We start from the raw sequence: 12,134 nt of genomic DNA, 5'->3' as shown, positions 1-12,134 counted from the left end.
ACATGTGTTGACTCTTTACTTTCTCACTTTCACCCCTGTATGGAAACTTCCGTTTCTGACATTGTCTTATGAGCTACATATGTCGGGTATTTCGTGGGGGCCGAATGCTGAGCAAAAAATGGCCCCCATAAACTCGCGGCCAGACCACGGAATACCCCGTACATGTTCTCATTTCCTAATTCTATCATAAAAAAAGTCCCGAAAATAAAAAGGTGGGTATCAAATCCCGGGAGATAACCAGACTAGAACGGCACGGGTCTTCCCGTGCAGTCCACAGGTCAACCGCTTTAGAGTCCATCCTCTGCACAACGTCCAACCTGACTGGCATATAGATATGCCATGATGTGATCGAGTTTCCCCCATAGCAAGACATCACTTAACGGGAATTGTTCACCCGGTGATCATTGGTTTCGTCCTCATCCCCCGAAAACCCATCTAAGCTATCATCATGATGATGTCCTTTATTGTGACCATTGCTCTCCAATGTATCGTCGGCTGCGATGGAAATGCCACGAGCGCCCCATCGGTTGTGGTTTGGTTGACTATCCACCCCTTCCTCCTCGTCTCGAAGGCGCTGTTCTTCGTCTACCGAGTTTCGCGATGCTCGGAAATTCACCACACGATTCACTAGCCAACTGTTCCCATAGTCCTCGGAGTCAACGACACCGCCATTGCGAAGCTTGACTCGCTGGCGCGAATAGTATACCCATGCAAAGTCGACATAGAAGGCAGTCTGTACAATGCCAAACACGACCGCGATCCAATCATGGAAAGGCTCCTTGTTGAAGAGGCGGACAATCCAATTGAGAATGTAGAATGCTCTGTAGGAGCCCAGAGCAAGCAGGTAATATGAGTCGATCACCGTCGGGACAGTGGTCTGGCGAAGGAGAAGGAGCTGGGGCAGAACACACACAGACTCGAGAATAATAGAGAAAGCCCAGCAAAACTAAGTGATGGGATCAGTTAGGCCGCAAAGTATGACTATGATGAACGCGTCGGAATTGCCCAACTTACCTCAATGAACCATGCATTGTAATCATCGGTGTCCAGAAGCCAGATTGAGATAGGTGCCAAAACAAGGGACCCGGCCACGGACCACAAGCCGAGTTTCCAAGCTCGTTCCCGCTCTCTCGTCCGTGGGAACACCTTCATCATCAGGAAGACCAGGTATGATGATGAGATGAGGTAGAATAGTTTGAAGGAGACATTCCAAATGCTGTGCCACGTGCCACTCGTGTATGTGCGGGGATCGAATAGATCGAGATAGCGGAATACGAAGACGACGCCGTAAAGGATCTGCGTGAGGAGTGAGACGCCTAATTCAAATAACCATGTCAGTAAGCTCTGCAGGGTACCTAGGTAATCGGGTTGATGCAAAGGTGCACGAACCCTCGGCGCTCTTGTTCTTGTGGATAGCCCAGAGCAGGACACATATTGAGCCTGCATGGGACAGATCTCCGATTATACGAAAGACGTTCCAGGTCACCATGGTTAGAGGGGTGTGATAGGACAATCAAACAATGAGTTGGACACAGGGTGTGAACACTTGTCAAGCTATCACCATCGAGATCGGCGCCAAGTATCTGGCCGAATGGGAAAATCAAGTGTTGTCGAGTAGATTGAAAGAGGAAGGTCTTGTTTCCTGTGTATTTACGTTCCCTCCAATGAGATTATGGTGTTAACGTGCAGGGAGATGCAACAAGTGAAGGTATATTGGCGCTGTTGGAGTGACCTGGGGGAGTTCGTTATCGGCGATCCACATGAGCTCGGGCCGCGTGTCCTCTCACGTGAGGTTGACGTCAGCGCGTAAATCGAGCCTTGCAAGCGCTGGAAGTAGTTGCATGGTGAGAAATATGATGCATTGGCTTTATTAGACGGTGACAGGAAGAAAGAATTGACATTTTTGGGAGTCTATCTTGTTGCCTAGTGGCCGGTAATGATTGACATGTGCTGTTTAACATTGCGGTCTCGATGTATATATTCGGTACGACAACATGTGAAATAAGTAACAAGGTATCTGTTCGACAATCAGGCTTCGAAGTACTAAGCATATCATATTAAAGTGTTGCTCTTAGCAAGCTACATAATCTAGGGTTCACTAAGCACTATTGGGGGAGATGAACTAAAAAGGGAAAGATGCGGGGATGTCTAAGAGCAGATACTAGAGGACGTACAACTTACTCGATAGATATTTGAGTTATCGGAAGTTGATTCGAGGCTCTTCTTAAGCTTCTGGAGTGATACCGACGATCCTGGGTTCTAGTTAAAACCAAGATCTGATTATCTGTACTTGTGACCGTGGTGAATTCGACAAGGCCTAGATGCTTCAGGTGATGCAGGCGACGCGGTACGATTCCAAAGCAGATGTAATCGCTATAAATGAGCCGTACCCAATAGTCATAATTAGCTTCGTTAATGTTCCCAGGAGTAGTGACTAATGATTTAGTAACCTTGGAAGAATGAAGCTTGACATGGTAGAAAGGACCCTATTTCATCGTAGAGCTGTTCCGAGGTTGAAACAATTGATTGAGTGAAAACAGCAAGGAACTGGTCATATTCAAAGAGTCCTTTTGTTGTTTTCGCCGAGTAATTCAGAGTATTTGGAACCACCTGATGAAACACATCCTTTTCGGCCGTGTTGATCAAGGATCTTGATATCCCTCGATTTTGATAGAAACCTTTTCTATTTATTAAAAAAGGGTGATGCGAGTCATATTTACCACCAGCGACTCTTGGCAGTACTTTTTTGCATTGTAATATGCCGCACCAGGAAGAATTCAACCTGATCTTTGGCATGCATCATCGTCAAACCAAACCGGAGATACTCGATCATTACTCGAACATAACCACTTGATATTTCCTATTCAATTGGAAATGCCAGAAACTTCAGTAGTCCTGGTCGGCTTGGGCATCAGCAATTTTGTTAATTGTCACCGATAGGAGATTGACAGGGATGCAATATGTGTGTGACAAAGAAAATGCCAGCAGGATTCTGAGAGGCTGGGCTTCTTGAATATATACACGCCTTGAATGAACCCCGCGTTGTATTAAGACCAAAAAATAAATGCTGATAGGGTCCTCCAGATTCTTTACCCCATACCGCGCATGCTCTCAACAACCTGCATGATGGGCAGAGAGGGGGAAATGGTACCCCGGTGGCTTCACACGAAACCGTCTTGTGGCTGATCTAGCCCGCCAAGTCTCGGGTTGGACGGAGACTTCTACTTCTGTCAGTTGAATGATAATGATTGCGGGATGAGTTCCCGGGGCCACTGGATGCCTTTGAAATAATTAGGCCCTCGGGCGTGTCGTTGACTCGCATTGGGCGTGTCCTGTCATCCTCGCACGGTGTTGTGAGATCTCGCCGGGTCACCGGATTCTGGAACAGGCCACTCGCGGGTCTCTTCGGCCCAAATGTCTCATGGAAGCTGCCGGACGTGGTTATCTTTGCTTCTGCATCTTGATGTCGGTCGAATTGAATCACAGAACGAGTCATAAATTGTGACAGGGCCCCTGTCCGGGCATCGGTTCCTAGGCCAGGGAAGAACGGGTTGTGGAATGCACCGGAGGGGGAGTGGTTGGAGGCGCATTTGAATCGACACTGGATTTTAATTTGATTGCATGAATAATCTACATTTGATATATAAGGGAAAGCCAGCATAAAGGGGGAGATTATAAGAGTGACAGATATAGAGGAGGAATAATAATAGAGGGGGATGACAAGTAAACGGAGATTCGAAGAATGATCTTCAAAAGGAACATCAAAACATTCAAAACGTTCTAACATGATAAACTAATATATATGGTATAAAAAGGTGAAGACTGATACTATATAAACAGTATATACACTATAAACACTATAAACAGTATAAAATTACATCTCTACTGCTATTATTACTTTGTTGTGATATGAGGTGACTCCATCCCCGCTCTGCCTTTCCTCACAACTTCCCTCTCCTCCTCCTTTCTCTTCTCTCTGTAACCTTGTCTCTCTCACTTTCTCCTCCCTTTTCTCCCCTTTTGTTTTTAAAAGTCACCTTTTCTCTTGGTTCCTTTCCTCCAACCCTTATCTTGACTTCCAAAAGTCATCACTCAGCCTCATGTTCTCCCCGTATTCGGAAGAATTCGAGGTCCCCGAATCGACGCTTCGACCATGCGATTTTGACCTGTGAGCCTTCCCTTTGACTTCCAAACACATAGGAGTTAAAACACTCCGGTCGGAGTCTGGACTTCTCTGTGTCGCGACTTATTCCTATTGTTCCTGTTACCTCTCTCAATCTGGTTCTGCCTGGGATGCGCCTGTGTCATCGTCTTTAGTGTAACGCTTCCCGAGTGTTGACCAAGGCGCGCCAGTACCAGATCCTGCTAACCCCCCTACGCGGCCTTTTTGTATGTACAGATGAATCGGCACAGTGTGATTGAAAACCGCGTGTGTCTTTCACCATGTCGTAAGTCCCTTCGTCTGTGATCTCCGTCCGGCCTCCAGCTGTGGGAGGGAGACTGGGTTGGAACTCAAGTGCACTGGGTCGCGTTCTTATTACATTGCCTCATCTCATCTTATGTCTCTTCTATTTTCTGACCCTTGGCCTGATTAGTTCCCCCCCGACATCTAAACGGCTCAAGACGTCGGCAACTACCAGCGCTCCCCCGCATATGCTTGCCCAACAACAGATCCATCCATTCCACCGCGTCCCAACCTTTGAAGGCATCCCGATTCCGACTGCTCCTTTACCTCAACAAAACCCCGGCGCTTCGCGCAAACGTCCTCCGTCTCCCACGGGATCGTCAGCCATGATGCAAGCCCCCGGGAATCCTGCGGGTGGTACGATTGATGACCCCGGTGCGATTCCCACGGTCGAGTCCACGCCCAAGAAAAAGGGACGCACAAATACCCCGTGGACCGCAGAGGAGGAGCAACGGCTCAAGACAATGCGCGATGCCGGGCGCAGTTGGAGTGAAATTGCCAAGGTGCGCGCGCGGCTTTTTATGGATTGAAACTATGGGTTGCTGACCTGGGTTCTTTTTTTCTGTCGCAGACTTTCCCGACCCGAACCGAGGGCAGTGTCAAGAAGCATTGGTATAAGGTACGCAATATAAAGCGGATTTGGTAACACCACGCCTCGTCTTACTGACAGCTTACGCAGGATATGCACTACGCGGAATTTGCCGAAGATGAGGTATGATCCCGATTGTCTTTTAATGTCCGTTGTCGCATCCGCCCCTAACGTCACACAGTCTGTGAAGCTTCGTGAGGCGATCAAAGAGTACGAGGCGAACAAGTGGAAGGTGATCGGTCAGAAAGTGGGAAAGCCTGCCAAAGTGAGTGTCAAAACTTCCCGTGTCATTAGTCTCATTATGCATGCATCCCATCTAATCTTGGTATTTTCCGACAGGCTTGCGAACAGTATGCCAAAGAGCATTTCAAGAACGTCTGACCACCACGACACTGATGAAGTGATGATATCGTTTTCTTAGCATCTTTTACGAATTTGGCATTCTCTCTTCCGGATTCCCTGCAATTCCAGAGCGATGCAAGTTTCATCGGTGGCCGCTGGAGGCCACTGATTTCACAAAGCAGATGGAGTTGGTGATCTGGATCTTTTTTCTTTTTCCTTCAGAATTATTCTCGAATTTACTTGATATGCGCTATGAACACCTGCGCATCCTGCTCTGCGATCATGTTTCCCCCTAAGGCGTTGTCTGTTTTGATTTGATAAGCGCTGTTTTCTTGCGCTTTTTGTGTTCATCAATACCATATGATTCCCACTGGTATTCCAGTATGAGGAAATTGCATCAGAAATCAGACACCCAATGGCCTGTGTGTTGTAAGTAGTACTAACTATATGTAGTACATATGTAGGTACCTAGGTATAAGTAGTATATGTCCAGGTGGAGGCGGAAAGCGGGCGATCTTATTTTTTTTCCCCGCGGCAATCAAATCTTCCCCCATTTTTCCCCCACTGGAAATCGGATGCTTTTCACATCAATTAGTTACCTCCTGCTACCTGCTGTTACTTTGGTTTGCACTTGAAAAGCCCTTGATTTCGAAGGTAATCCAAGCCCTGCGTGATTGCCTGACCAAGTCCGCTGACGCTACAGTGTGTTCATAGTGACTCCTCTTCGAAGGTAACACAACCTGTGCACAAGGGATGGCTACCATGAAGACGAGTAGTGTGGCATTCTCTCATGATCAAGGTATAGGACAAGCCTCCTGCATGAAGACCGGTGTTCGACTCTTGTCGTTCTGAGAATATACGGTTAAACTTGATCTGGGTAATTCCAGCGAAAGGACTCAATGCGCTTTTTCTCTCCTCACAAATTAGGTATGATACTGACAAATGACAGCATGGCTTCGGAAAATGAAATCACCGCCCTAGCGGTGCACTCCAGCAAGGAAGACCCGGCGACATTTGCGCCTGAATCCCCCGGCGTGGCCAACAAGGATGAGGGACTCTACGCCGAGACCACGACCAATCGCCGCAATCCCGTTGGATCACGATTGGGCTCCGTTATTAGAGCTTTTGAGAATCAGCTCATCGAGTATAACCTGGAAGCGCGTGGTATCGAGCGAGTTGCTGCGGATGAGCGCATGAAGCGCAACACGTGGATGTCGTATCTGCAAGTCTCCTTGCTTTGGATCTCTATCAATCTTGCACCCAATAACATTACCCTTGGGATGCTAGGGCCTGCCGTGTATGGTCTCAGTTTCCGTGATTCGGCACTTTGTGCTGTCTTTGGCGCCTTCGTTGGTTCCTTCGTCGCCTCTTGGATGGCCACATGGGGACCCGTTTCCGGGATCCGGACATTGGTGCGTAACACACTAACCTCGGGAATTTGTTGGACTATTATTTGATTGAGAGGGCTAATTGGTGACTAGGCCTTTGGAAGGTATTCGATGGGCTGGTGGCCTAGCAAGATCATTGTTGTATTGAACCTAATTCAGATGATTGGATACGGCTTGATCGATTGCGTCGTTGGCGGACAAATCTTGTCTGCTGTCAGCCCTGGTGGCATGTCGGTAGCTGTCGGTAGGTAATTCGGGGAATTTGCACATTAATAATGGTACTAATTGATTTGAATAGGCATCGTGATCGTCGCGGTTATCAGTTGGGCTGTGGCCACATTCGGCATCCAAGTTTTCCATTACTATGAACGGTTAGTATGAGGAATTATTGCCATGAGGTATGGTGTAACTGACGGTCCTAGATTCGCCTTTTTGCCCCAAGTAATCGTAGTCTGCATCCTTTTCGGAGTGTCATCAGTGAAATTTGATTTGTCGACCACCTCTACCGGCGATCCCCGGACAGTAGCTGGCAATAGGTAAGTCTGCAGCTCAGACTTAAGAATCGAAGCCCACATTTTCTAACATCATCCCAGGCTATCTTTCTTCTCCATCTGTCTGAGTGCCGCAGTCACCTACACCCCACTAGCAGCGGACTTCTTTGTCTACTACCCCGAAAACACCTCCCGGGCGAAACTATTCGGCCTCAGCCTGGGAGGCCTCCTCGTCTCCTTCACGATGGCCCTAGTCAGCGGTGTCGGGCTAGCCTCAGGAGTCTCCAAACACCCAGAGTACTCCGCTGCTTACGAGCAAGGCCAAGGAGCCCTAATCGTCGAAGGATTCAGCCCGCTACACGGCTTCGGCAAATTCTGCTCTGTGATCTGTGCCCTAGGCCTGATCGCCAATACCGTGGCGCCCACCTACTCCGCCGGCATCGACTTCCAGATCCTCGGTCGTTACGCCGAGGCAGTACCGCGCGTCATCTGGAATACCATTGCCGTCATTATCTATACCGTCTGCGCGCTAGTTGGCCGCAGCAACCTCTCCGAGATCTTCACCAATTTCCTCGCTCTGATGGGCTACTGGGTTGTCATCTGGATTGCTATTGTCCTCGAGGAGCGGTTCATCTTCCGCCTCCGCACTGGGTATAACTGGCACATCTGGCGGGATCCGTCAAAGCTGCCCATTGGCATTGCCGCTTTCACTGCCTTTGTCGTTGGCTGGGTGGGTGCTGTATTGTGTATGGCGCAGGTGTGGTACATCGGACCCATTGCTAAATTGGTCGGTGAATACGGTGCTGATGTAAGTTGAACCCTACTCCAACCTCGTCATGTGTCTCGGATTCTAACCTATTGTTCATTAGATGGGAATCTACGTCGGGTTCTGCTGGACTGCGCTTGTCTACCCTCCTCTCAGATTCATCGAACTTCGTTTCGTGGGTCGCTAGGCGTGACTGATATATGGTATGGATGCCGTGTCCAATCATAAGAGTCATATTGCTGCTTTTGGACAAGGCTCTGCACGACGTCTCATTAGAGGCTTCGCTTATACTACCGCATTTCCTAGATGCATACGCCTGCATTAGATCAAACGTGATATATGGGTAGATGGGTCGACTGGAAAATAGATTTTTGTTTCTCTCTTTCCATCTGACACCAGTACTCCTAACAGCAGCGATATCCCATCCCATAGTATATAACTACAAGTCCAAACAGACATAGGTCAAAAGTAAGAACCCCACCAATACTCTCATTTCATCTACTAGAGCACTATAGTACAAAAGAGACGGAGGGAGTCACGGAGACAGAACAGAGACAGACACGCCGCATAATGTTCACACTGTATTGGGATTTCCAAGCAACAACCAACGAAAATCGGCATTAAATATTTACCGGTACCAGTAGTCGGGCTTGACGTAGTCGGCGAAGGTCTTGGGCTCGACGTGAGGGGGGTGGTGGTGACCGTGGTCGTGGTCGTCTGAGAGCGAGAACGTCAGTACAACCAGCAGACTATCATATATAGGGGAAAGTAAAGAGAGCGAGTAACATACGGGCGTGGGGGTCCTCCTCGGGTCCGATGTAGTTCAGCTTGACCACGTTGCCGCACTCGAGGCAGCGCTCGATGGGGCGCTCGCGGGAGACCTAAAACATGTAGAGTCAGTTTCTAGAGCTGGAGATATGAGCCCGGTTGGGCTTGGGTGGGGCGGCATACTGTCAGCCAGGTGACCTGGTGGGAGTCTGCGGGGAAACCGGTGCAACCAGCGTACTGCTCATCACCGGCGCCGTTGACGATGATGGGGTCTTGGAGTGTGCCTGTATAAATCCACCCATTTCGTCAGCCAATGTCTCGGTCTTCGTACCAAAGCAATGATCATGTGATTCCGCGGCAGTATTCGGTCATTCAATCAAGAACTGCGATGGGACGTTGAGGGATATGTCAAGGAGTCGTACCCTTGCGGGAGGCATCAAGGGGACGCATGTCGAAGATGTCAATGCCCTGCATCTTTCCGATGAGTTCCAGACGCTCGAGACCGGTGGCCTGGTCGAGATCGGTAGGAATGGTACCGGGCTTGGCACCGGGAGCAAAGAGGTCGTCCTCGCCCTTGATCTCTATATACGGACAAGAGAAATAGGTCAGCATTGTGTTTTCTAGATATTTTTGTAGATATCCACTTCATGTAGAAAAGCGTGGCCCGCGACTCGGGAAAAGTATCCGCATAACCAACACCCGAGGTTCCATAGCGTTCAATTGCACACAGATTCTCGAGCGGGTGGCTAGAAGAGCAAGTTTCGGGCTGCAGAGGCTGGAAGAAAAGCAATTGACTGCTGCGGGATCGGGTAAAGCACTAACCATCGAAAGTCAGGATCTTGCCCTCCTGCTTGGGAGCCCACTTCTTCTCGTTGGCTATAAGAGTTTGGCGTTAGCTGGTAATCGCAATAGGTACTCCATGTCAATTGCAATTGACGGTAAACAGCCCCTTGTGGTTGGGGTGCGCGGGGATTGGAGCAGTTGTGCGAAGGTCGGATCAGGCCATTTGAGGAGTTACGTACAGCGAATGACGGAGGAAGAGAAGGGGCGCTGGGCGAGGGTAAAAGCGCGGGCAGGCGAGCGCCTGGCGAGGGCGGAGGCTGTACGTTGGAGGAACATTGTCCTGGAGGTGATGGGGTGGTTGACGCGGGGCGTTTGGGGCAGGAGAGGGAGTTTGGAGGTTTGAGGTTGGGCGAGTTTGAAGCCGCTTTGGTCCGACCTCCTGTGATTGGCTGGCTGGGTCATCCAATAGGACCGCGATTGATGATGAGTCATCCATTCTCATTGGCAGGAGCTCTGTAGGGCGGTCTGCTCAGCTACGACTTGGAGCGGCAGAATGTCCGTTTTGGAACATCTAGGGCTTCTCTGGGTAGGGCACGGGGTGATATACAACATATTGACAACCTTGGAATAAAATAGACCACACGCGCTATAAAACATAATATACTAAACAAGTTCATCTAAACTAGCAAAGCAGAAACTCCATCAACACTCAAGCTCTTCGGCTCTCAGCTTACATGCCGCTGGTGGTATACCAGGTCCAAGCTTCCGGGAAATGTGTGCCCATTTGTTGTCCTCATAGTCCTCCAGCGCCTTTTTCAGTTTCTGATCCTTTCCTAAAAATTAGCGCAGTCCCAGCTTTTTGGGGGAGGATAAACATACCAAAACAATATCCCAAACCACGTCCCTTTCCTTCAATTTGGTACAGTAACGGACCTGTAATGTCTGTTGTTTTCGCCCCGGGAAGAAGCACTCAATCTGCCTCCAGGAAAACTTCCAATGCTCCTTCAGGGCTATCAGCATCTCATCTTCCTTGTGACCGAATCTAGTCTTTGGTGCCCTCGGCTGAGGGTATGGTGCAGGCACGCCTGGAAGGTTCATGAAGCTACGGTCGATTTGCGGCTGGTATTGGTCACCCGCGGAGGACGCACCGAATGCTTGGGGTGGTAGTCGATGGTGGTGATGCTGCTGCGGGAGAGCAGGCTGGAGGTAGTCCTGGTTCGACGTCTGGTGGGAAGACGAAGGGCCGACATCAGCGTACGTCAGGCCGGCCGGTTCGCCTCCTGGAGCCGATGGATCACCCATGGGTAGCGTTTGCAAGATAGGTCGGTACCCATAGTTGTGTTCAGTGTCTTCACTGGCCTCAGGCCCGTTATCGGTACGTCGTCGTTTTCTGCTACCCTGGAGGTAGTCCTGGTTCGATGTCTGGTGGGAAGACGAAGGGCCGACATCAGCGTACGTCAGGCCGGCCGGTTCACCTCCTGGAGCCGATGGATCACCCATGGGTAGCGTTTGCAAGATAGGTCGGTACCCATAGTTGTGTTCAGTGTCTTCACTGGCCTCAGGCCCGTTGTCCGTACGTTGTCGTTTTCTGCTACCCTGGATTGGGGAGAGTCTATACCCGTGTGCGTTGTAATGTGGCCCCGGCTGACGTTGGGGCGAGTGGCTCGTGATGAACGTCGGCGGAGAACCAAAGGGTGGCTGGGTTGTATTAGAGTGGTAGCGAATTTCAGTAGGCCTCTCTTGGAGCAACTGCGTTGCGCCGTAGGGAACGGTATCCTCCCGGTTCGCATCTTTACCACTGTCATGAGGAGCGTAGTTAACCATGAGGTCTCGGTAAGGGTCCACTGGTGCTTCGGACATATATAGACAATGCCAGGGCCTGCAGTCCCAGGAAGTGGCTTGAGTGGCTGTGGGAGATGAACGACTTCAGGGTGTGTTTATTTCCCACGTGTCTCTCTCGACTTGGAAGGCAAACAAAAAAAGAAAGGAAAAGGCTTCTGCTGCTGCATAGGACGATGCGAAGAGAAACTTGCCTGTATATGTATTGCAACAAAGAAGAGAAAGGCCTCAGCGGATGTGCAGAAGAGGATAGATAGGATTACTTTGGGTCAATTTGTAGGCGGTTCTTGTAGAAGAATCGGTCATACATAATGTATAGTAAGGTGAGATAACGAAGATTTTTCCTAGATTATGAGCGAACGAAAAAAAAGAGATGGACATATCTATAACAACATCTGGAGAGCCCCTAGAAATCCAACAGTGTGCCGGTGACCAAGTTGGAGCGTGCGTTGCCGGGCTGATTCTATCAGTCACCAGTGGACCGGACTGCAAGAGGAGTCTGTATCATCATAGTCAAGATATTTCGCGATAGGCAGGTTGTATCCCATCTTTCCGGCCTGGGATAGCTGATTTTCTTTGCTTTCGCACAGACTCCCAACATCAAAGGGACGGGTCTAAAAAAAAAACACCTTCGAAGCGGTAGAACCCTCCCCAAAAATATTGTTGGCAAAGCGCCTATTCATGGGGGTAAACGACCAAACGC

At 49.5% G+C, this 12,134-nt stretch overlaps 4 protein-coding genes across 4 annotated transcripts; 2 read left to right on the top strand and 2 right to left on the bottom strand.

Annotated features, from left to right (window-relative positions):
• Nucleotides 1-376: 376 nt before the first annotated feature.
• Nucleotides 377-1,489, bottom strand: N7489_006470 (ER lumen protein-retaining receptor; the record flags this gene model as incomplete). The annotated part of the gene is made up of 3 exons (XM_056712220.1): nucleotides 377-946; nucleotides 1,015-1,316; nucleotides 1,390-1,489. The coding sequence occupies 3 exons, from the start codon at nucleotides 1,487-1,489 to the stop codon at nucleotides 377-379; spliced, it is 972 nt and encodes a 323-aa protein (XP_056565935.1).
• Nucleotides 1,490-4,100: 2,611 nt separating this feature from the next.
• On the top strand, nucleotides 4,101-5,435 carry N7489_006469 (SANT/Myb-like DNA-binding domain-containing protein; the record flags this gene model as incomplete). The annotated part of the gene is made up of 6 exons (XM_056712219.1): nucleotides 4,101-4,168; nucleotides 4,596-4,968; nucleotides 5,037-5,084; nucleotides 5,145-5,177; nucleotides 5,236-5,319; nucleotides 5,394-5,435. The coding sequence occupies 6 exons, from the start codon at nucleotides 4,101-4,103 to the stop codon at nucleotides 5,433-5,435; spliced, it is 648 nt and encodes a 215-aa protein (XP_056565934.1).
• Nucleotides 5,436-6,346: 911 nt separating this feature from the next.
• Nucleotides 6,347-8,228, top strand: N7489_006468 (uncharacterized protein; the record flags this gene model as incomplete). Its single annotated transcript, XM_056712218.1, has 6 exons — nucleotides 6,347-6,808; nucleotides 6,878-7,028; nucleotides 7,083-7,155; nucleotides 7,207-7,320; nucleotides 7,378-8,083; nucleotides 8,145-8,228. The coding sequence occupies 6 exons, from the start codon at nucleotides 6,347-6,349 to the stop codon at nucleotides 8,226-8,228; spliced, it is 1,590 nt and encodes a 529-aa protein (XP_056565933.1).
• A 441-nt stretch (nucleotides 8,229-8,669) lies between these two features.
• Nucleotides 8,670-11,452, bottom strand: N7489_006467 (uncharacterized protein; the record flags this gene model as incomplete). The annotated part of the gene is made up of 8 exons (XM_056712217.1): nucleotides 8,670-8,758; nucleotides 8,832-8,922; nucleotides 8,993-9,093; nucleotides 9,232-9,390; nucleotides 9,632-9,685; nucleotides 9,832-10,041; nucleotides 10,327-10,420; nucleotides 10,472-11,452. 8 exons carry the CDS (start codon nucleotides 11,450-11,452, stop codon nucleotides 8,670-8,672), a joined length of 1,779 nt encoding a protein of 592 aa, XP_056565932.1.
• Nucleotides 11,453-12,134: the final 682 nt, after the last annotated feature.

Source organism: Penicillium chrysogenum (genome assembly GCF_028827035.1).
Source record: "Penicillium chrysogenum strain IBT 35668 chromosome Unknown utg000004l_segment0_segment0, whole genome shotgun sequence".
Classification (NCBI taxonomy): domain Eukaryota; kingdom Fungi; phylum Ascomycota; class Eurotiomycetes; order Eurotiales; family Aspergillaceae; genus Penicillium; species Penicillium chrysogenum.
The sequence above is the reverse complement of the archived record's forward strand: the minus strand, read 5'-3'. Positions and strand labels throughout refer to the sequence as shown.